The sequence below is a fragment of the Anopheles arabiensis genome, chromosome 3, assembly GCF_016920715.1.
Source record: "Anopheles arabiensis isolate DONGOLA chromosome 3, AaraD3, whole genome shotgun sequence".
Classification (NCBI taxonomy): Eukaryota; Metazoa; Arthropoda; class Insecta; order Diptera; family Culicidae; genus Anopheles; species Anopheles arabiensis.
This window is the reverse complement of record NC_053518.1, coordinates 69,524,576-69,547,250: the sequence shown is the minus strand read 5'-3', so window position 1 is coordinate 69,547,250 and position 22,675 is coordinate 69,524,576. Positions and strand designations below refer to the sequence as shown.

Sequence of the window (22,675 nt, the reverse complement as noted above, 5' to 3'; positions counted from 1 at the left end):
GTGCGTGTTCCGGTTGCCTTCGCCTACCTCCCCTCTCGGCTAGTCATTAAAAAAAACCGGCAGTCCCCGGGAGTGTTCTGGTTCGCGCGGGTGGGAAATGCGAAACGAGTTTGCTTCGCGACTTTTTTTTTCTTCTTTTCACTCATTTGCTTCTTATTTGTTTTCTTGAACATACAACTCCATCCAAAACAAAATAAAAAAAATCTGGGCAAATAACTAAAATTTCGCACGCAGTGTAAAATGAAAAAAAAAAAATGCGCTTCACGCATCAAAAGCAAATTGGTTTCAGATTTTACCATTCGCGAGGTTCGCTCAGCTGTGTTGCCTTTTTTACTTAATTGTGTCTGTGGGTGCACAAATTTGGGGTGGGGACAAGAGTGACATTTTGGGGAGTGTGTAGCGCGTTTCAAAAGGAAAACTGGTAAATCGAAAAGGGCATAAATGTCAGTGCCACAACGCGACTGATAGTGCGAGTTGTGCGAATTGTTTTATGCCACTCTTCCATTGCCGAACGCCTTCCAAGGCACCTGAGCCGGCGTGAGTCTGGGAAAAGTGGCCGGGAATAGGAGCGGGAGGTTAGGTTCAATGAACTGGAAGAGGTTTTATGATTCTAAAACAAAATTAAACCCTTTAAGAAGACAATTAAGACACACATTTGAAGCATTAACAGTAAATGTTTTAAGTTGTTTAAGGTCATAGTTTTCTACTGCATTTCTTAAATATTGTTTCAAGCAATGACCAGGAAATAAAACGTAAAGCAGTCACACAATGATTGAATAAAACGCTGCCATCAGTGCTGCGAGTTTTTTTTTCTTCAACACTTTATCCAAAAATAGCCTTCCCTTACTTCCGGTTGGTTGCACCGAATCGAAAATCTCCCACCGAAAAAAAAAGCGAAAAATAAAACACAAGAAGCCAAAAGCCAACCTCAAATTCAAATTTCTCACGCGCCATGCACAAACACCCGTTTAATGTCCCCCTTAACGAGTTTGTCACATTTTGGTGAGTTTGTCACAGTTTGGCTGAGTTTAAAGTGGCGTCGCGCACACGTACGTTCGAAAGTTTCGCGACCAAATCCAAGCGATCGAGAAGACGACGGAACAAAAACCAAAATTAAAAAAAAAAAACGACCCAAAAGGAAAAGCGCTCGAAAACACTCTTGTCCAATATATCCAATTTGTCGATAAAGCTGAGCGAAAATTGCGTCGTTTCGGGGAGCGTTGGGCTTACGCTAAGATGGTAAGCGACGAACGCCGCACGAGCTGGACGCCCCCTCTCTCTCTCACTGCATTGTAGCGGTATTTAGCCGTTGCCGGGTCGAACAGTGGCCCAAATAGAAGAGCAAAAAAAAACGAGCACTTCCCCGCATTCGGAGGGCATGAGAGAACAGCAAAATGGTTGTGGCGGATGCGGAAGAGTAGCGGAACCGATGTGAAAACGAATCAAGAAAAACGATCACACACCCCCTCGACCGTTGGGGATGCCGAGCACGTGCATTATCTTCGCGCAAACGAATGTGCGAATGCGCATTAAGCTGCGCTCAAAAGTTTGGAACGTTAAGATTCATTGATCAACGAGGCTCGCGAATACAATTGGATCATTCTTCTTGTTGGCAGATAAAACGTTTGGCTGAGGAAATAACAGCAACGTTAAACTGCCGAAGGAAACAAATTGACGCCACTATAGCTATATTAATTGGCTGTTTGTAGAATCAGAAGTGATAGTTGTCTATGCCAAACAACGGCCGCGGATTAGCGTTGCAATTTGTACTTAACGACATTAATAAAAACATCATTTTTTGCCTGCATTACTTATCCTTGAATAATGCCAGTTCAACTTTCAAATTGTTTGTTAATGCCACATGCGCTTGAAAGAAAGATTTGTGCACCCCAAAGAGAGGCTAGAGGCGCCCAACCTCCAGGCAACTATGTACCATTATTCGCAAGTTTTTGGGGCGATTTTTTTTGTGAGCGTACGTTCTTATACTGTTTCATTTATCGCGGAACAAGTTGGGCGACTATTATGACATTTTAAGACAACTTTCGCACCGCACCAACTCCACAGCATACGTGCGTCACTGACATTTTGACTGTTAAGGAGACGGGTGGCCGAGGTGAGGTGAAACATATTCAACAAGAAGCCGGAGCAGTAAGACAAAATAGAGCACACGCGTTGTCTTTGCGTAGTGTTTTTTTTTTTGCTTTACTTTTCCCACATCTCGTTTAATCGAGAGGGAAAGAAAGAGAGCGCAAGGAGACGTTGTTAAATTTGTCAAACCGATCACGTCTGTGCGTTTGCTTGGGGCACCGAGACTTGCAAGATATTTCGCTGATCAACCGCTGATCACGAGAAAGCGCATTTCGATCGCAATACGCTCATACACACACCCGCACGGGCTTGATTCGGCCAGACCAATTTCTTATTCACATTCGCCACCTGGATCGCCCAAATCAAGGGGGTTGAAAATGACTCAATCTGAGTACACACGGTACTGCTGTGGGGGCTGTTTTGCGATCAACTTCATGCGTTTCAATTCGCAACGGGCCTTTCCCAGGCTCAAACGAATCGATCCGATTGCAATCGTACCGATAGTGTAATGTATTTATATTCCACCACGACCGCTGTACACTCCGATGCTGAGTCATCCATATGCTGAGCGAGGGGGATACCCCTTTACCAAACCAAGGACAGGATGTACATAATCCTAAACATGGACGAAAAAGTAAATAAAAGGGAACGTGCGCCACTCTAGGACAGAGCCAAAACAATGCAAACATCGATCACCCCCGGGTTGGCTCGATCTCAAACGCCGATTAGGGTCGACTCCTCCACAATCCCGGGGCTTCACGCAAAAAAGAAAAAAAGCTGTAGCTAGGGTGAATTTCTCATGTTAGTTCCCAGGCGAAGAGTTCTCCCTACTGGAACTTCAAGCGCCACTCGTAAATCGTGATGCTGATCGGTCGTGAACGTACTCCACAAAGCATCCGTACAATCAATTAACATCTCATCTGGCATTAAGGAGGTCTCGAGGGATACGGCTAGCGCAAGACGCCGAAGAAGGGGCGAGCTAAGAGATCGTGGCCCCCGGGGGAGCTGATCGAGCTTTCATCATCGCTGCAACACTGTTGCAAACGAACCAAACTACCAGAGTGTTTCCCATTCCCAGTTGCAATTGAGCTGCAGCGTGTGTGTAGAAACACGACAGCCAAACCAAACCGGTAACCGCATGCAGCGCCAACCGACAAAACAGCAGCTTAATGTCACTGCAGCCGCCGGCTTTATTAGTCACCTCGCGGGGCTTGCTGCATTTCAGTCGCTATTAAATAATTGTAATCGCATTCCGGCTAACCGATTACTCGACAACCTCAGCTCCCCGATTTAACGGTTCTGCTGTACAGGGAATGACGAGGACATTGGGGAGAAAAACGTTTCATTCACCTATCCGGGTTTGAAAAGTGCTGCTGCCGATGAGCACTATGTGCTCAGGATGTCTTTCAAAAAAACAAAAAATTGTTGAAAATTTTAGAACCTTCTTGTTTTGATATCGACACTCTCACTTTCGGAAACCTTGAATATGGGTTGAGCAAATTAACGACACTCGCCTTTTTTTTTTTTTGGATTGGTAACCTTGTCGCGGTACTACAAATATGCATAGCAGAGCCCAAGAGACACTAGAGGCACTGTTTGATCAGATGGTTGAGACTCTTGTTCCTTGTTTTGTCGTATTTTGCCCATAGTGGTGCTCCGGCTGACTGTTGGAAGCAAAACCACACAGCCTAACCTCAACTCCGACGTCTAGCTTCGACTGTGTTGGGATTAAATAACCAATCCTTGTCTCCCTCACTCAAGTTTGAAGCTCACTCAGGCAGCTCTGGAACGTGTTAGCACCGGAAGCAATGCAATCGATCTCGCGTGCAGCCTTGCAAAGCAGTCATGCTTTTTGCACATGCTTTCCAGAGGAACCATTTGTTGGAGGACCTGCCACACGACAAAACATGCCAGACGTTTCCACCTAATCGTCTGTTAGGACCTAATTCCAATCAGTTCTTAGACAAATGAAGTGACATTTCAGCTCCGACTAGGGTATTAGATACTCAAAACAAACAAGGCAGTGGAAGGTTGCAAAAAAACCCCTAGCGGGACCATCGAAAATGTTAACCAGATCGAATATTATTCGGAGAATAAGCGTGCTGGGTTTTGTATCTAATCGTACTACCGAGATGAGGTTTAAGACGCACACTTGGGCAAATATTTTTCCATCCTTTCCTCTCTCGGCAGCCTCTCGAATGAAGCTTCGAGCGTTAATATCTAGAACAGTCGATGGGAGGAAGAAGAGACCATGCACGGTTAACAAAAAAGCCTTGACAAGCTCCCGTGTACGTCATTGTAAGCATTCAACCCAACGCTTCAGTTGACAGTTGCTCCATTTGTTGCGGTGGTGCTGAGCAACACACGGCGAAGACAGTGTGGCGTGCTGTACAAATGCCAATATTGATTCAAGTGATCGCATCTAGCCATCCCGTACCCGGGCATTACGTAAAGCCGGGCCCAGGCTGATGGGGGAGTATATCACATCCCGGAGTACCCGGAAACATTGGCAACCACTCTAGGGACCAGCAAACTTACCATCCATCTTGTTCTGCAGGCTGTGCGGGGAGTCGGGAATGGTGTCCGGCAGCGAATCGCCGTCCGAGTTGAGGCTGTACGAGTGTTCGGTTTTGATCGGCATGCACGTCCCGATGATGGCGTCCGTCATCAGCTTGTCGTTCAGGATGACCGGCGGCAGCTTCGAGTGTGGATCCATCCAGTCCTGGATGTCCGGATAGTTGGACATCTTCAGCGTGTCCTGGAGGTTCTGTTGGAAATTGGAAAAACACAATACAACACGATCAGTTTCTAATTGTATCGAACAAAAACAAAACAACAGCACTGTTTGTTTGCATTATGTTAAGTGAGTATGGAAATGATGTTGTGAGTGCTTGCTATTTGCCTCTCCCGGAAGCCAATGGGAACGGTCAAAGATGCTGCCATCACGCTTCGATGATCTCACGTGCCATCTTTCGCGTATGCATTCGTATAAATTATTCATCTTCGGGTGCAGGTTGAATGTATCGTTCGATTGAAGTTGTGCCGCACGAAAGTAAACATAGCGAGAGAGAGAGAGAGATCAAGAGAGAAGGAGAGGAAGCGCCTCGCAAGGTGCATCGAGCGAGCCCATTCTTGTACAATCTTCAAGAGGGGATCTGTTTCATTCAAGCAGCACCAACTCGAGTGAGCTTACTCCCATCGCCGTTTCTTTCATCTTTGGCGCGGCGCCTTAAACGTCACATAGCTGCCATCAATTTCAGCCTTTTATGAGCGATCTGTATCACAAACGCTCCATTTCTGGCAGCGCAATGAGCGGTTAAACGGCCGCTTGATCAACTTCCAATCGAGCTGATCGAGCTGAATTGCTCTGGTCGCGCGGCATCACCTGGCGCCCAAAGTAATTTGTCCACCCGTGGCCCAACATTCCGACCGTTCCTAAAGTCACACATTCTCCCTGCATATGGTTCACAAACGGTACAAGCACAAAACATTCAAACCCCACGGGACAGCTTAAACATCAATTAAAGTATCTCTCGAATCGCACCGAGGGGGTTCGTTCTTTACGCGCTCGCTGCAGTCTATCGTTTTGTGTGTGCGCTGTACAATAAATCGATCTCATTCCAGCCACCCAGTACGGGTATGGCTTTTGAAATAATTATCCTCACAATCGGAATGTGGGCCGTATGACAAATCGCTGTTACATATTCCCACCCAAAAAAAACGGATCAAACGACTTCAATGCACGTCGAGCGAGGGTTGGCGTACAATTTTGAACGATTTAGTAGATTCGATGGTTTTGAAAGTTCTTTAACAGCTTTCGAAAGTGCGTGCATGCACTTTCCTTTCCCTTTGCGCCCCTCACCACTACTGCACCCGTACGGGGGCAACAGAACGCAGGGCTCGGCAATGATGATGATGATGGATTTAGCTTAAAACAAAAAAAAACGACTCAAGATTAAGTTGTTCAACTGCTGCCCCGCCCCGACGCAAAGAGAGCGAGTGGAACCGGTCCTTTTGTGAAGAAGGAAAAGACGCTTCGTATTGCATGGGTAACGGTAACGGCGTTGTGTTTTCCCTTCCCTTGCGAGCGCTCACATTCCCGGCCACATTCCCAGTCGCATTCCCGGGCAAAGGGTATTAGTTTTTTTTGTATTATTTCACTTGCTTTTAAATACCAATCAAAGGGCATACATACACAAAAAACAGAATGGAAAACATACGCATCGAGCATTAATGTTCACAGCGAGAAAAACGGTTTTTTCCCCGTCTCGGTTTTTGCAGAAACATTCTAAGCGCACATCAGCAGCGAAACAAATTAACCTTCTATCGTGGGGCGGGCAAACCCGATCATTAGCATACGTAAGGGTGTAAGTAGGGTTGGTCCCATACCGAAACGGGTCTTCTCTGTACGCACCTGTTGGTTCCAAATTTGCTCCCATGCATTCCCAGTGGGACCCAGTTTTTTTTTATTTAAACGGGAGCACACTGCACATTCGTGAGGCATGGTTGTTCATTATTTCCACAGGTCCCATCCATCGCTTCGCTATTTATTGCCTTGTGAGGTGAGAAAACACTGATTTGACTCCGTCCGTTTGCATGTGAACGAACTGCTAATCACAACAACAAAAGGGCGGCATTTTTATTTCCCCTCACCGACAGCTTCATTTAATTGACTTCACGTCCGTTGTTGCTGCTTGCTAGTGCATTTAAATTGGAATTAAAACGAACGATTTCAACTGTTCAAGCGGTGACGAACCTTTTATTTGATTTCTTTTTGCTTTTTTTTATTTTCAGACAGTAACATTTTCTAATATTTGTTTTCAATCGAAACTGTGTTTTATTGTGGACAAGACCATCCGCTGCTTTACTTTATTCCCCAGGCAAAGACGCTCAAAAGCCCGATCGCGAACGAGAAAAGCACGATCGGTCGAACCCTCTCTCCAAAATGCGCGCGCGTACCATCAGAACAAAGCCATTTCCATTTGAAGAAAGGAAAGGTCGCACATTTGTGTTTACCTTTCTTCTTTCTTGCCCGCCCTTTGCACCATCACCACCACCCTTCCACCCAGTTCACACGTGCATCCGAGAGCAGTTCGATAACGCGTAACGCCGCATCGATGGCGGTGCGGTGCGACACTTTGCCGCGAACATCGAAACAGGTAGAACTACTTTCATTTTCCAAACCTGATATCCCTTTTGCGCTCACTATCACCCTTTTTATCCCCGCACACCCTGCGTCCCCTCGTCGTCCACCCCTTTGTAAACACACACACACATACTGCACTATCTAGATCCTTTCCTTTCACCGCGGAGCCGCGGCCCTTTTCGGGGTTGGTCCGGACCGGCACACAAACGAGCCCTTTACAGTTTCCTTTATGCGCAACGCATAAACTTGTGGCACTTTGTGTGGCAAAGGGGAAAGATGGCTTTTTGCTTTTTGCCCTCTCTCTCTCTCCTTCTCTTTCTCCTTTCCTCGACACCTTTCTTTAACTTTTGCTCTTCCCATATCTCCAGCATATCCGTGTTTGATCCTTTCGATTTTCTCTCTTTCTCCGCTTACTTGCGTACCGTTGTATTAATCGAACAGCAAAGGCTCAAGAAATGCAATAAAAGAATCTCAAACGAGCACTGTCCTTTTCCGGAGTTTTTTTTTCCAAGACAGGCACCGTTTAATTCTACACGCTGAGGACACTGTGCGTGACTTTTTGTAACTCAACCAGTGGACGTTTCCCAGCGTGCCCATTGAAGGTATGCATTTTCTCATCATCCTTCGCTTTCTTCTCCCTCTTCTTTTTTACTTCCACACGTTCCATTCCGATCGGTGAAAGAAAAGTGCTATCGCCGTACAACTACCGCACTTAAAATCGATCGAGTTTTCGGGATGGGGATTTTGAAAAAAAACCCCGGCCGCGATGAAAAGAGGCAGAAGCGTGAAGAAGGCAAACGAAGCAAACAGAATCGAAAAGGCCGCCCGAAACCGAAATGATCCGGGGCAAACAGCGCGGCGTGGAAAAATACCGAAACCGATTATCGCTTATTATTTTAGTGCGTAGTACACGATTATGATTATTAAAGAGGCAGAAAACAATCTTATTAATCGATACCTGCGAGCGTGACTGCCGGGTCGAGGTGGGCCGGTGATATTGGTCGGCATATTTCGTCCTGCTTCGCTGTTGAAAGCGCGCTCCATTGCTTCAAAAGGGGGAATGTATTTAAAACGGATCTTGCCTTGCTGTGCCTTTTTTCTCCCTCGTGAACGACAGTTTCTTGTTGAGGAAAAAAAAGAAGAAAAAGTCCTTTTTCTCATGCCTATAAAATGGTTTCAAAATTAAATCATTCGTTACAGGATTGCTTTAGAGGGAAGGAGGGCAATTTCAGGCACATCATGTCACAAACCGGAAGCTCCAATGAGCTGCTTAAGGATGGTGGAATTGAGAAATAATAATGATGCTCGTTCAGTGTCATTCTGATTAAATAATACGAAATATATATCAAGGGGAAGAAGACGTAGAAGAGCTGGTACTACGTTCAATCTATTCCAAGTGAACGGTTTCTATTTATCTTCTGAAATTAATCTTCGTTTGCACCGTTCAAAGGTTAAATAGGAAAGGGTATGAAAGAATGCTAACCACCCTCATCAATTCCACCAAACAAGCACACACACATAGACATACACCCAAACACACCTTCTAAAATTTGCCTAGATTTCGCCCTCCCGTGCCGAAACCATGACGAACGACTTTGCGAAACGATACGTTAGGCAACCCCGTGTTAGAAAAAATCCCCGTGTTGCCGCGTCTAACGCGCTTGTCGGCTGTTTTGTGACTTTCACTGCTTGAACTATTTCACCCCTCGCTTCAACGTCCTTCCCCGTCGGTCTGCCCCTTGTTGACGTACGCAAATTCCTAAACTGCATGCATGCGCCTTCTGCATCCCTCCCGCGCGAGCACGATCTATCTAGCGCTATGCCCAATCCATTTCACCTTCTTAGGCGGCACCAAGCGAGCGTATTGATCGGCGAACCCAACAAAACCAACCACCCTGCATGGGGTGGAGTCTCGCACTCTCGGTCCTAAGTGATCTTGTTTCTCTTGCTGTCAAGAACTGAGCTTCCTCCGGGCTTGCCCCACCCGACGCGCTCCGGCGATGATTGGGCCCAAAATGATCTGTTTCGCTGTAGCGTAGGGCTTTTGTAACGGGGGTGACCTAACCACCAAGAGCCGGGGAGTGTGTGTGTGTGTGTGTGCCAACGGCTCGCTGGACCCGCGCAGGACGCGCCCGAAATCCTAACGCCCCAAAACAGTTTCACATTTGACCCAGAAAGCGGCCACAACTTCCAAATTGAAGCTGGACACAGTTTTAGCTACAGACCGAGTGTGTGCGCCAAAAAAATCGGTTTCTTACACGGGTCGTTTTTGTGTTTTTTTTTTTTGGTTTGCAAAAATCCACGATTACACAATCCGCAATCTCCGGTCACACCGGGCTTGCGTGGTGTTTGAAAACACGGGAGGTGTTTTATTTTTCCATCCGCTCCATCGTACTCGAGCGTGACAGAAACAGCCTGTATCGACACGGAGAGGAAATCAATCGGTTTTTGTGTTTTCGGTGTTTCTTTCACGCAGGGAAATGAAAGGTTTACGCAATAATGTTGCGAGTGTATGCCCTCAGGGGGAAACGGCATGACCGGTAGCGGCGAGAGAAACAAAATTTTAACCTCAAAACTCAATCTCACTTTCATCGGTTTTTTTATCACAGTTTCCAAAGCGTTCCTTAGTGTTGGCCACCAATAAATTTGAGCTTTGGCAGACAGAATGGTGACGAATTCACGTCACTCGATGCAAACTGTGGCCAAGCGAGTCATCCTTCAGCTTGTGTAAATATTGAACAATTTTGAGGTTCCTTTTCGGCCACCGTGTGGAGCGTTTGCATGCGCGTTTAATGCATGAAGCGCATCGAATACTGCCGGCCGTCACGCTACAAGTAATCTACCCAAAAAAGGAGACGGAAGAATAATAGACCATCATGACGATGGCACAACGAAGGCTCCCCAAAACGAACAGTGCAGCTTAGAAGATGCACATACACACACAACAAATAAAACGCTCAAACTAACATTGAAAGTGAAACTGCCGCTTCGTTCCCATTCATTTGCAAATTGTGTGTACCTTCAACTGAGCTGAAGAGTGCATAATGTGTTGACATTTCAGAATCCGGCGAAGGCGCAAGGGATGGGATTGTGACAAACAACAACAAGAATGAAGACAACCTCTGGCAAGAAAAAAAAACAAATCCAGACTTACAGCGTACACGAAATGAAGCGAAAATTTAAATAAATCGCCTCTCACCAGACTAGGCCGCGGGCATCATTTTTCACCGTGCTGTGGCACCTTTCCATTATGCGGCTGCGAAACGAGTTTGCCAATTTTTGGAGCACTGGCTGAGCGTGCGGGCCACTCCCCCTCCTTCTCCCTTCTTCGTCAAATGTCAAACGGTCCTCATCTATCTTTCACTTGTGATTCACTTACTGTCTAAAATCGAAAGCAAACGCTTGCTCCGTACGGGGGATGGTTGGCAATACGCTAAGCAACGGGCGATTCATAGCGAGCTGCACCCAGCAGAAACTGCACGATCATCTTCATTACTACACGGCTGCTGATTGATTTGATGACACATTTTTCGCTCCATTCGATGGAATATGTAGAACCGAATCATAACTCACACACATGGGGCGAAGGGCGATAATTGTGTGTTTTGCTTCCCCAAAATGAAGATCGTGGAATAAGGTAGAGAAAGAAAGGCTATTCTCACGGAAATTTAAAACTCTTTAAAAATTATGACCATACCATTAAACTGATTAAAAGCTCAAAACAAATTATGAAGCGCATAAAACATAACCACCCATAAGCCGGATGCAGCCATGTTATTAGCAACAATAAAATAAAACTCAATTTCCAACGCGTTCAGTTCCATTTCACCTTCTGCTTGTTGCCAAGCGCCCGTCGCAAGCGCATTTCAGTTGTACTGAACACTGCAACACAATTTGCATATGATCCCTTCTTTAACACCGCCACACTCGATCGTACAATCGTAGTAGGGCCGTCACGGTGTAAACCTTTCGCCTTTTCGCGGTTCACAAGAGCTTTAATTTTCGCAACAAAAAAAATGCCAACAAAACAGTATCGATCAGCCCCCTCCCCGGAGGCACCGAGCTACAAAAGATTGATCGCCCTGCAGACGACGAACCCGGTGGAGAAGAAAGTGTGTTTGTATGTAATTAATCGTGATTGATTTTTTCGCGAATAATGCGCACCGACAGCAACAAAAAAAAGCAAAAAAAACCCACACACACACACGGTTACGCCCTGCACGCTTTTTCTTTATTGATTTTTGAGCCCTTTTTCTTCTGCTCGATTTTATAATGCCCTATACACCCTTCTGGTCGCTCGGACTGATAAGCGGGCAGTTGACTTTCTCCTTTCATATTTTCGCTCTCCTTCGCTCCTCACCTTTTGAGCTTCCGGAGCAACAGGGAGCAGGGGAGTAACGAACTCATTTCCCTTCCACTCACTCTCTGATTAGCGTGCGGCCGCAATTTTGTGCAAACGGTGTAATTTTGTTTCGGCACCGAACGACGAACCCGATCCAGGTGGGGGAATTTGAACAAAATCGTGGCAAACTACTACGAAACGAGTGATCCTGCTTATTAGCAAGATCTATTTGAACGTACACACGCTCCACAGCAACGATAATACGTTCTCTGCTTATCGCGCCATGCCGTTTTTAACACAGCACTCCACCAGCGCTCTTATCGGTCAAGGGCCGACTGCACGAAGATCAAGTGCAGCAAACGCGTGTAGGATTATTCATCCAACGGCTCTCGTGTTTCACAGCCCCACGTGATCGCTACCCGCTGCAACTGCAGTTGTTTGTCCGAGCAAGCAAAAAACCCCGAACGCAGCATGCATCTCTTCAGTCACATTGTTTGTTCATTCATAAAAAAAAAAACGGTGAAGGTTCGGTGGGGGAGACGGTAAGGTGCGAATATGAGTAGCGTGTTCTGTATCAGGGTGTTTGGATTTATGAATGAAACTTGAGAGGAAGGGTTGGTACAAAACAAGACCATTTCTTGGGACAGTCGACAGGGTTCAGCTTCGCGTTGCATTGAGCGAATGATTGTTTGGATGATGTTTGCACTGATTTGTATGATTTGCTTACAGACTGGTATCCAGGTTTGGGAAAACCCCAGCAACCCTATGTCGCCAAAGATGACGCAAGCCTCAGCGCCACAGATCTCGATATCTTAAAGCGTGTTAGCCACTCACGCTCTCTTTCTCTTTTAAAAAAGCCTAGGCTAATATAATCTCAGCATGACACGATGACTCAGTCCATTTGCACCAGCCTCCTAATACATTACTCAACATTCGCTTGGAAATTGCAGTGTCGTTGCAGGTTCCACACGCGCCCCAAAGCCAGCGCCAAACCTCTTTTCTCCACCAGAACAACCACGATGACGCCCAGTGCCTTTCGAAAACTCCCAACCGGATCGAACAATCGAACCCTGGGTGGCTGTCGCTGCTAGGGGCATAACGGTTTCTTGGCGCAGACCCTATTACCTTCCCGCCTGTGTCGCCTGGGTCACTGCTGGGAGCGACGCAATTCCTCGACCTCTCGAACGGTTGAGACATATCGCCGGCAGCGTCTCCTAAGCGCCAAACGACTCTCGGGTCCAGCGGATCTTGTGCCCGTACGATGTTACATTCTTCGTGGTACAAGGGAGCAACCGACGAACACCACCAGCTACCGTGTGCACAATGGCCCGCGGACAGGTTCGTTCTTTGGAACCCGCTGCACACATTCCAACTGCGGGCAGGTAAGAATGTGCGGAATGTTTGGCCTTTTGGTGCACTTCGGGAATCAAGGGCAGCTTACGACTTACGGCGGTAGCGAGAGACAGAGAGACAGAGTGAACCAGTTTCGATCAGCAGGAATTAAACAGAAGTTTACCCACTGCTGATCTGTTTCTTTTGTAGGAGTTTAGCAATGCTCGTGTCTCGCTTCGTGTGCGTTAGGTGAAGAAACTCTGGTGCCACACCCGTCCTTGGGTCCCGATGGCAATGAACTTCCGCACGATTAGTCACCACCATCAACCTGTTGGAGCTAATCGGCACCGTACGCTGTTGTTCGCAAACTTATGCTAAGTAGATGAGTAAGCATCACACACACGAATCCCACTCCACCATACCTTCCTCCCATTTTTAGCATGCCGCACACATCAAACTTTCAAACTATCAAAAAACAAGCAGCATGGGTGGGAACACCTCACGCTCAATCTGTTGGCACCCGTATTTGTTCCCAGTGTTGTAGAATCTACGCCGCAAATAAATAGATGCACCAAACACACACAGGGTCTGCCCCGGGATTACCCCCGGATTGTGAAAGTAGGTCAAACCCCACACGGTTAGGATAGGTACCACCGCTGGGGTGTGCAAAATACCACCCGAAAAACAGCGCGCCCAAGAATGTGTGCAACCAATATAACAAGAACTCCCCTCCGTCCCCATCGTTACCCCTTATAGGCGAGGCCCCCTCCCTCTAGTCCGTGTTCGATGAGCAATACCCGCTGGAATCTACTACGCCGTAGCGCGCGCCGCTGGAACTTTCTGACAAATTGGGGCCTTAACTGTCGCTAAATGGGCCAACAACATCCGAGTTTTGCTGGACAGATTTTGCGACGCTGATTGCGGTGCGGCGTCCGATCCACTGCGGCCGAGTGAATTATTACGAATGAGGTGGGAGTGTGTGTGTGCCGGTCACTTAATCCGTCAAAGCACGGCGTAAGAAGGGGAACGAAGATGTCAATGAACCTCCGCTCGGACTCCGCTGGGTATTAAATTGATGCTTACTCATCGCCACTGACCGGAATCGTCGTCGTCTTTGCACGGCTGTCGCGTTTAATTTATGCGGCAGCACCGTTTGTGATGCGAATAATACTCCTCCTCCGAAAACGGGGCAGAGGGAGATCCGATGACAACTGGACAGATGCTTCACAGATTGGAGCAAATCGGTCCACCACTTGTGGCGGATGCGTACAACCTGGGCGTGCACTTGACGATGCAGCTCACAGTCCCAGACCTGCAGTCACGATCGCGTCAAAAAGCTGTCGGTGGGTCTCTGGACTCCAACCGCTGCGGTACGCTAGAACCGGATCGTCTGTCAAAGAGTGTGGTGGTTTTTGGGAACATTGATACATTGGAGGAGGTCGCGTGAAGGCCTTTCAAAATTCTTCAAGAATGCCCACCAGCAACTCCCAAAAGGGCGTTATGTTTGGTGCGAAATTTTCTGAATACTTCTCTATTGACACCCCTTGCGCTTCCTCGTCAATGTTTGTTTTCCATCCAAAGAGTTGTATTCCCCCATCTCTTCCTCCATCTCTCCCCATGTCCAAGAAGATTATCCAAATTGGGCGTGAGGGAGTGTCGAACTCAAGAAGTGAAATGAGTAAGACACAGGCACCGAACCGGCCGAACGTGAAGTGTGTGTGTGTGTGTGAAGTCAACTGAGGAACGTAGTCAGAACGTACCTGATGAGCCGGTCGAAATTGCGAGGTGAACGTTCTGCGTTTACCGCATCATCGTCCCCGCTCTGTCCCGGTTTCCAACGGCTCAGTCCGTCGGCAGGTTTAATGCTTCCCTAAAGGCCGGAGTCCTACGTCTCGAGTGGATTTATGAGTTTGGTGTGGACAAAGGCAGCAATCAATTTAAATGAAGGTAAATTTTTATTCAAATTCCGCAACAGGTTGACGGCCCCTGTGCGTTGCCGCTGGACGCAGTAGAATGATGAAAGCAGAAAAGAATTCCACCAAGAATGGGGAGTTGCGATATTCCACCTTCCCAAAGACAATGCGTGTGAAGGGTTGTGTTCGATGCGTTTGTTGTTATTAGAAAGAACATTTGGTAACATGTATAATGTTGAAGTTCATAATATTTTTGGAGTAAAATGAAGGATCAAATTCTAGAAAGCCAGCCTTTAATGGTACAAATATTAACCAAATGTTGACAGATGTAACGATAAGAGAAAGGTACAAAAATTCCAAGTAAAACCTCATTTGCCCTCTCTCTCGCCGGGCTGCAAGCTCCAATATCTGTACGGGACGAGATGCCATCTCGGTCACGCATCTGGTCGCATGGTTCCACTCATCCGTTGGGGCGTAAATTCTAGCTCCTCTGCGCATAACCTCACTTATCATGCGTAGTCATCCATTAATCTCGCACACTCTCTCTCTCTCTGTCTCGTGGTCCTCCACTCATTCTTTGGAGGTTCGTTTCGTGTGTGTGTGCCAGTGTGTGTGTGTGTTTCTCTGTTTTATGTGCTCCTTTCATAAGCCGGTTGATGCGATATTATCGATACGTGAGGGCTCTCGAGAGCCGCCAACAAGCCAGCAGCGAGTAACGGCATCCCCGCTTTTGTCAATTTCGACACCGTGATATCTGCCTGCTTCCCTTCCCCATAGAGCCTGTGCACGCCAAAGTTCTGCGGGAGTGGCCCGGACCGGTTAGTGTCCATAGCAAGCGTGTCGGGCTGTCCGGGCCGCTTTTTGGAAACACGTTTTTCTCGGTGGCCAACGCCTCGGGACGAAGACGACGACGCCCTTTCAGCTTCCAAAAAAAATCTCCAACATTCCCTGGACACACACTGTGCATGCGTGTGTGTGTGTTTGTGACCAAAACAAAAGGCAAACAACCTTAGCGGGAATGGACACTCGCGACCAGAACCGGACCACGCCGATAAGCTACGTCGAAGCGTTGTATGCGAAAGGACGAGAGAGAGAGAGAGGAGAGGACAAAACACACAACAAAACATACACGCATTTCAATCATGTGACGTCTTGTTTCGCCCGCCTGACCAGATCCCCCAGGTCTCCGGTTGTGCGGCACTTACAAACAGGTTGTAATCTCGTCCAAAGTTTCGGCTCGCCCCGCACGCAGTGAAGTACACGCGCAAAAGTCCACTTTCACATACGGTGGTCCTGGAGAGTTCCCGGGGCCACGAGACTGGACTGGAGCAACGCACTCCGAGTTCGGGGTAATGATAAGCTGTCAAAGAAGACTAAATCATGCTACACTTCACCACCACAACCACCATTACCGTTGCCCAATTTCTCGAGCAGCTCCGAGAACGAGATCCCCTCCGGGGACTTGCCCAATAACGATCACAGAAAGCAGAAAGCCAAACCCCTCCACAAAGAAAGCGAACCGGGCATGCCGAAAATAATTCATCACGCACCCGCGTGTACGCACTTCCTGTACCCGTGTGCGCTGCTTGCCTGTGAGAGCTGTCTCCTCAATTTTCGGTGATTTTGTCGTGACGCGTGACGCAAAAACGCAATCCCACTGCTCGCATGGCACCAGCAATACCTGAAACGCCCCGAGGGCACATGAAATGTAGCTTCTTTTTGGCTAAATTGTTGATAATTTCCTTTCTCCAACGGTCCTCCAAAGGGAGAGTGGCGAGACGGAGCAAGAGCGCTTGAAAATGGAATCCAGATGAAGATAATGATAGAGATCTACTTCAAATAAAAAGCTCTTCACTGTGCCGCTGCTGTTGCCCGCTTAGATAAGCATGAAAGCTTTATGAAGTTCTGGTGTCTGGTCCATTGGGCGCGTGTGTGCTTGCGCCTGCGGAACTATCGCTGCCCGAAAATGCAGATCCGTGCAGGTCGGTGGCAAATCACGAGCATCGACATGCTTTTAAAGCTTGCAGAATTGGAAGAGGAGCTGCCGGGGCTGATCATTCCCCAAGTCTGTAATGCACCTGTTCGTGTTCGTGCAAACGTTTCCGCAAGGTTGCATGTGTGTGGCTGTTATAGCCCTTCTGCCGACGGACGCACCAGACCGTGACCATGTTCTGGAGGTACAGGACCCCGCCGTCGTCGGCACACGAACCCTATCTGTGATGCAACACTGTATCTACGCCAGAATACACCTAGAGAAGATGGACCATGTGTATAGCACTTTTACCCCGGTGGAACGTGCGCATCACATGTATTCTTCCGCCCGTGCAAGACAGCATTCCACCGCTAAACAGAACATTGGGTAACGGTCAGAAGAACCATTCAGCTGCAATTGAAGCATGAAACGATCGCCAGACTTTATACAACCTATCTTTTGCACCCACAGAGAGGGGCACATGTGGTCACTCGCCGCGTTTCCAATAGGCGATATATGTTTGGTTTGAATTCGTTCGTTCGTACGTTTAAATAATGGTGAATTGGAGAGGTGGTGCCGGCCCGACGACCCCTCAATCCTGGTCGTCCAACTGCACCTGTAACGGCGGTGGCAGCGGCAACAACTCTGGAGGGTTCTGTAATTTGCGTTATCAGTCATGGGGAAAAACAGGTTTCCCCGTGCTTGCAACGGTTGAGACAACTTCTAAAACATAATTATAAGCGGACTGGCAGGGCGACTTCGCAAAAAGCCTGGAACTTCTCTTGCTCTTCATTTTATGCGTGTATTCCGTGAAAATATTTTTGGAGTATATACGGCTAAGTGAGCTTTAGAAGACTTTATCATTATCTAACTGGTTTTAATTTTTCAAATGTTTCACAATGCTCTAACTTCAAACAATACCCACCCATCATGGACAACGCTAACAACCAGATCACAACCTTTCATCATCACGAGATCTTTGGGACATTAGCATACTTTCCCGGGCCATTCTTAAGTTCTTCTCTTCGTCTCGTCTCTTCGGCTTTTGCTGTGACAGTTACACAGCACTGTTGGGGATTATTCTGTCACGATTACGACACCCAGTCCCATAGCAACGTAATCGTAGCTGCGTATGTAGGTCAGCGATCGTTAGTCAATGTAGTGTGGCCGGTCTGCGGCATATCGACAGAGCCGGAACTAGTTGTTATGTGTGGCATTGGTTGGAGATTTACCGCAGAAGCGAAAGCCAGGCTGCAGGCACCACGCCCTTTTGCCAGCAATCTTGGGCCTCTCGTTCCATGTCGTTGCTGCATCTAACCAAACCTGAACACGAATGAGCTCCTGATGAATCTGACGAGGCCCCGCAGACTTCGAATCGCAAAATCGCAAGTCGTGCAATTTTCCCAACCATCAAAAGGGGTATAGTTAATCCGGTAGCACCGAAGTTGCACTTAATTTGGCTGCCGATGCTTGGCTCCGAATTAGACCCCAAACACATCCCCAAACATGGGCCAGAAATCACAATCACTTAAAAACTGACATCAGGCACACGTGCCCGGGCAACGCACAAAAACATACAACCCCCGGCACGTCGTCATCTGGTGAGCTTAGGAGCTGCACCATAAATCAACGACCGTTCCGTTGTTTGCCGGATTTTCGCAAAGGATTTTGCGAGTCTTGGGGCACACAGCGAAAAAAAAACCACACACAACCTCAAACACACACGCGAGGCTTTCGCGTTCTCCTTACCAGTGAAGCCTTACAAATAAAAACTGTAAAACCGCTCACCGCTTGCCTCCCGAGCCGCTGAAGGAGGAGAGCAGCAAGAAATGGCGTTATGCAATGTGACTTTAAAACAGTAACGCGCAAACTTTTTGCCACTCGCAACCTGATTTATGGGGCGCGAGATATTACGTTGATATTCCTGCAATTATTCCTGCCTCCAAATGTTACTAGTGCCATGAAACGTTGACCTCTCAGAAGAACGTTTTCCCAGCGGAGGTCACTATTCGCAGAACAGCTCGCGTGGTTTTCCGATTTGCTCTCTTTGTGGCGATTTGTGCCGTTACTGATTCTATCATCCGGCATGACACATATCGGTTATGTCATCGAGAGAACCACTTTTGATGTCTTTTTCATGTGTTCGGTCCCGGGGTCGGTTCGGGTTCTGTTTCCACCCTTCGTTGCCGGTCCGGCGCGTAAGAATGCAACAACAAACAAAAAAATCCCCGAATGACCGTTTGCTGTTTATTTGCGTTTTGCGCGTTCCGGTATATGCGGCGTACAAACATGCCCGGTGCCACAGAGGCCGTACCGTGCTCCAAACCATTTCCACCGCATCCGTAGAAGTTCTCAATACAACAGGCACAAAAAAAGAACACTTCGTACAAGCGCACGCGGATCGCGCGAGTTATAATTTGTGTGAAGTAACGTTTCGGCGGACCTGGGGCCGCTTTTGTAGGGCATCTCGGTGTCTATGTAATTATTTTTTTTTTGCACGCCGCTTCCCCGCGCTTCGCTAGAATACAAGGAGAGAGAGCGAGAGAGCGACGAAGATGACAGACGAAGAAGTCAAGAGCAGAAGTGGGATCAATCACGCTACACGCAGTGTACAGCCATCGGTTCGGTTTCGGTTTGCATCGTCGACCTACATTGGATCAAGCTTCACGACACGCTCGTCTCGTCTAACAACTAACCGCAAAACATAACCCCACGCAACGAGAGCTCACCCACCACGGGGTGAAGCGGAGCAGGAACGCACGAAAAGTGACTCAAGCCTGTAATGCGTTTTCCTTCTCCCGGGGGCGCTCTCGACAGTTTCATTCATCGATTCCGGACGCACGAAGAAATTTGATTCGTCCGGCGCCGTTTACTTCGCGCCATTCATGTCGCTACTTCTACTACTACTGCTGCGATGTTGAGCAGCAATGTACCCTCCTAGGGTGGGCGTTTGCAGGAGCTTTCCTTTTATTGTCACTTCCTTCTCTTTCCCCGTCCGAGATAGAGAGCCACCGTGCCGTGCCGCGCACAGTGACGTCGCGGGGAAATAAAACCTTTCCACGGGAAATTCGATCACCGCTCGGTGCGAAACATTGCCGCCGGACGGGATGGAGCGGAAAAATGGCCACGACAGATTCTCATGGTCAATGGCCGTAGGTTGGATGAATGAAAACGGAAGGAACCGGCATTTACAGACACTTAGTTTTGCAACGCATTTTTTCGGTTGTTATGGTTTTTCCTTTCTCAAGAAGGAAATATAATTATAATGGGTCTTAGAGCTCTTCGTTTCGGTTCACTGCTAGATCAAAGCGAGTAGGAAGATGAAACGTTTATACTGAGAAACAGAGTAGAAGTTGCTACGTAATATATAAGAGAGCTATTCAGAGACGGCAGAAGTGGCTAAGAAATTCATCGACAAGACATATCCATCCACGAATTCTGATCTTGCTGGCACACTTTCGGAGCTTTGGAAGTTTGTGTTCCAATGGTTTTCACGCTCAGTAGTAACGCTTTTTATCTTCAAAACTAACAAATGATAACATTTAAAGGGTAAGTTTACCAACTGTCCCCTTGGCTTTACAATTTTGAGCATAACAAATTACGAAATTAATGAAGTAGCCTTGTCCAAACGAGCAAATGCCATTTCCGAAACTCATTTCAAAGTTCCCGTTGTATTAATGTTTGTTTTCCGAGATTTCACTCATCAGTTACAGTCCAGCAGGGTTTCGTTTTGGGCTATCAATCTCCGCACCAAACGGTTATCGAGGAAAGAGAAGATAAAAAGTACCAAAAATAAACAGATGATCGGCAAATGAGCAGGAACGAAGTCTCATCTGCAGCTGTAGATGAAGTTTGAAATGTTTCTAGGCATCTGTTTTCTTGCAATGTTCACTGCGCTATGTCCAACCCAACCGGGATAGATCTTTGTTTCTTCTGAAACGTTATCAAATTTACAACATTTCACATCTGTCTTCCTGTCATTACCCACAGACGCTTATCTTGCCGATCGCCCGCCACATGGCCACATGTTTTGCCACGACTAAAAAAATGCAAATTTCAGCAGTCAACACCCAATCTCAGCAACAGAGTGTTTTTGAGCATCCCAAGATACCCCAGAGAGGTCGGCACACAACCTACACGAAGGTGACATTTGACGAAATACAGCGGCCGCGCGTGGAAAGGAAATGTGACATTAATCCCTCGAGTTTCAGCCTCTAACCCTGTCTCTAGACCGGATGTGGATGGTTTGAGGGAACCCAGGGAATGGCTTCAGAGGAGAGAGATAGACCGACGATACCAACACCAAAAACGCGTCTCTTTGATTGATGGTTCCGTTTCGGACCGTCGACATTCGGCATGCCGTTAAGCTAGATGCAGAAACAAGCCCCGAAGAAAGGGGACGAAGGCAATGGAAAGGAAAACCATCACAACGTCCCATAAACACACACACACACACACACACACAAGCCGTAGTTTGCAAATCGCGATTCGCGAAATTGATGGCAGACTTGCTGTCGGGGGTTTGATGGACCACAGCCAAAAACGTCTTGTTTCGTTTTGTATCTGATGATCGCTAGGTTAGGCTCCACTAACTGGCTACCGGCTCGCCAAAGGGGTAATTCAAAATTATCCTCCAAAATAGAAACCCACAACAACAACACGCCACGAAATTGAGAATTAACCTCATTCCGGTGGTGAATCGTTTGCTATTTTTGCCCGCCACTCGCGATCTCGAAGCCTCCGCACTTTCGGCATGCTGCTGCGCTTTGCTGTTTTAATAGCGCCTCCTGTGTTCGTGACGATCGCTTCCAGTGATTAACTTCTGGGTGGAATTTTGCAAAAAAAAAAACGGCACAAAAACATCGCCCAAACGATCGAGGATGGATCTTACGGAAGGGGCAGCTTCGATGATGAGAGTGGAGACGATTCTACTTTAATTGAATTAGGCAAACGGCCATACTTCCAAAGCACAGTCCCCTCTCCTTTGGATTCAGGGATCGTACACGATCGTAAATCTTCCAACAGAGCGGGCGGAGAGTGCTTGCGATCCGCCACCGCAATCGAAAGCTTAATTAAATCAACACGAACCAATCTTTGCTAACCGGCAATCAATACCGCCAACCAATCCAAACCCGAGCAGAAGGGAAAGATGGGATAGATTATTACAATGTAGGCGCACACAATTCCCCATTCACTTCGGAAGACCTCCAAGCAAGGGCCACCACTGCAGGCCTGCAGAACGGCTCCGCAGACAGGGTGGCTACAAGTTTCGGCGCTCCCGGCTACGGATCGCCTGTCCCGTAGACTTGTTTTGACCGGGACCACAACACTCACCGGTCACGATTTGCCAATCGAGCGACCTTCTAATCCGCTCAGCCGCATCCGCAACGCGGGCGATGATGATGAATGGGATGTGGTGGCGTGGTGGTGGTCCAAGTCCTCCTGCGGGAGAAAGGAGACCTAAGCCCCGAAAGGGTCGTTCCGATTGACTCCGATCAATCGGCCGCGTTCGGAGGGGCAAAGATCGTGCCTTTCTCCCGGCACCGAAAGAACAAACCAGCGGTGGAGGCAAGGGCTCCACTTTTACAAAACGATCGGGGTGTCTTCTGCCTTTGGGTTCGGAAAAGCCGTGAAAAACGCTCCCCCGATGCAGATTGAACACCACCAATGCAGGAGAGATTGGAAAGGCATTCTAAAATTAATTTCATTACCATCTGCACCAACAGTGCGCCTTGGAATAGAGCATTTTTGCAAACGCTTCGGTGGCCCGCAGAGAAGAGTAATCAGTAAGGTCTTGGCCTCGGGACCACCGGACGAGGGACCTACTATCCCGCAAACGTGCCAATTGCATACCCGAAGCCAAAGCCACGCAAACGAGCCGC

At 47.7% G+C, this 22,675-nt stretch overlaps 1 protein-coding gene across 2 annotated transcripts in view; it reads right to left on the bottom strand.

Moving 5' to 3' along the window:
- The window catches only part of LOC120904156 (cyclic AMP response element-binding protein A), a 94,507-nt gene that overhangs the window by 14,873 nt on the left and 56,959 nt on the right, over positions 1 to 22,675 (bottom strand). For both annotated transcript variants that reach the window (XM_040313963.1, XM_040313962.1), the window contains exon 2: positions 4,627 to 4,855. In XM_040313963.1, coding sequence (XP_040169897.1) covers positions 4,627 to 4,855 — 229 coding nt within the window. The remainder of the gene's footprint in view (positions 1 to 4,626; positions 4,856 to 22,675) is intronic.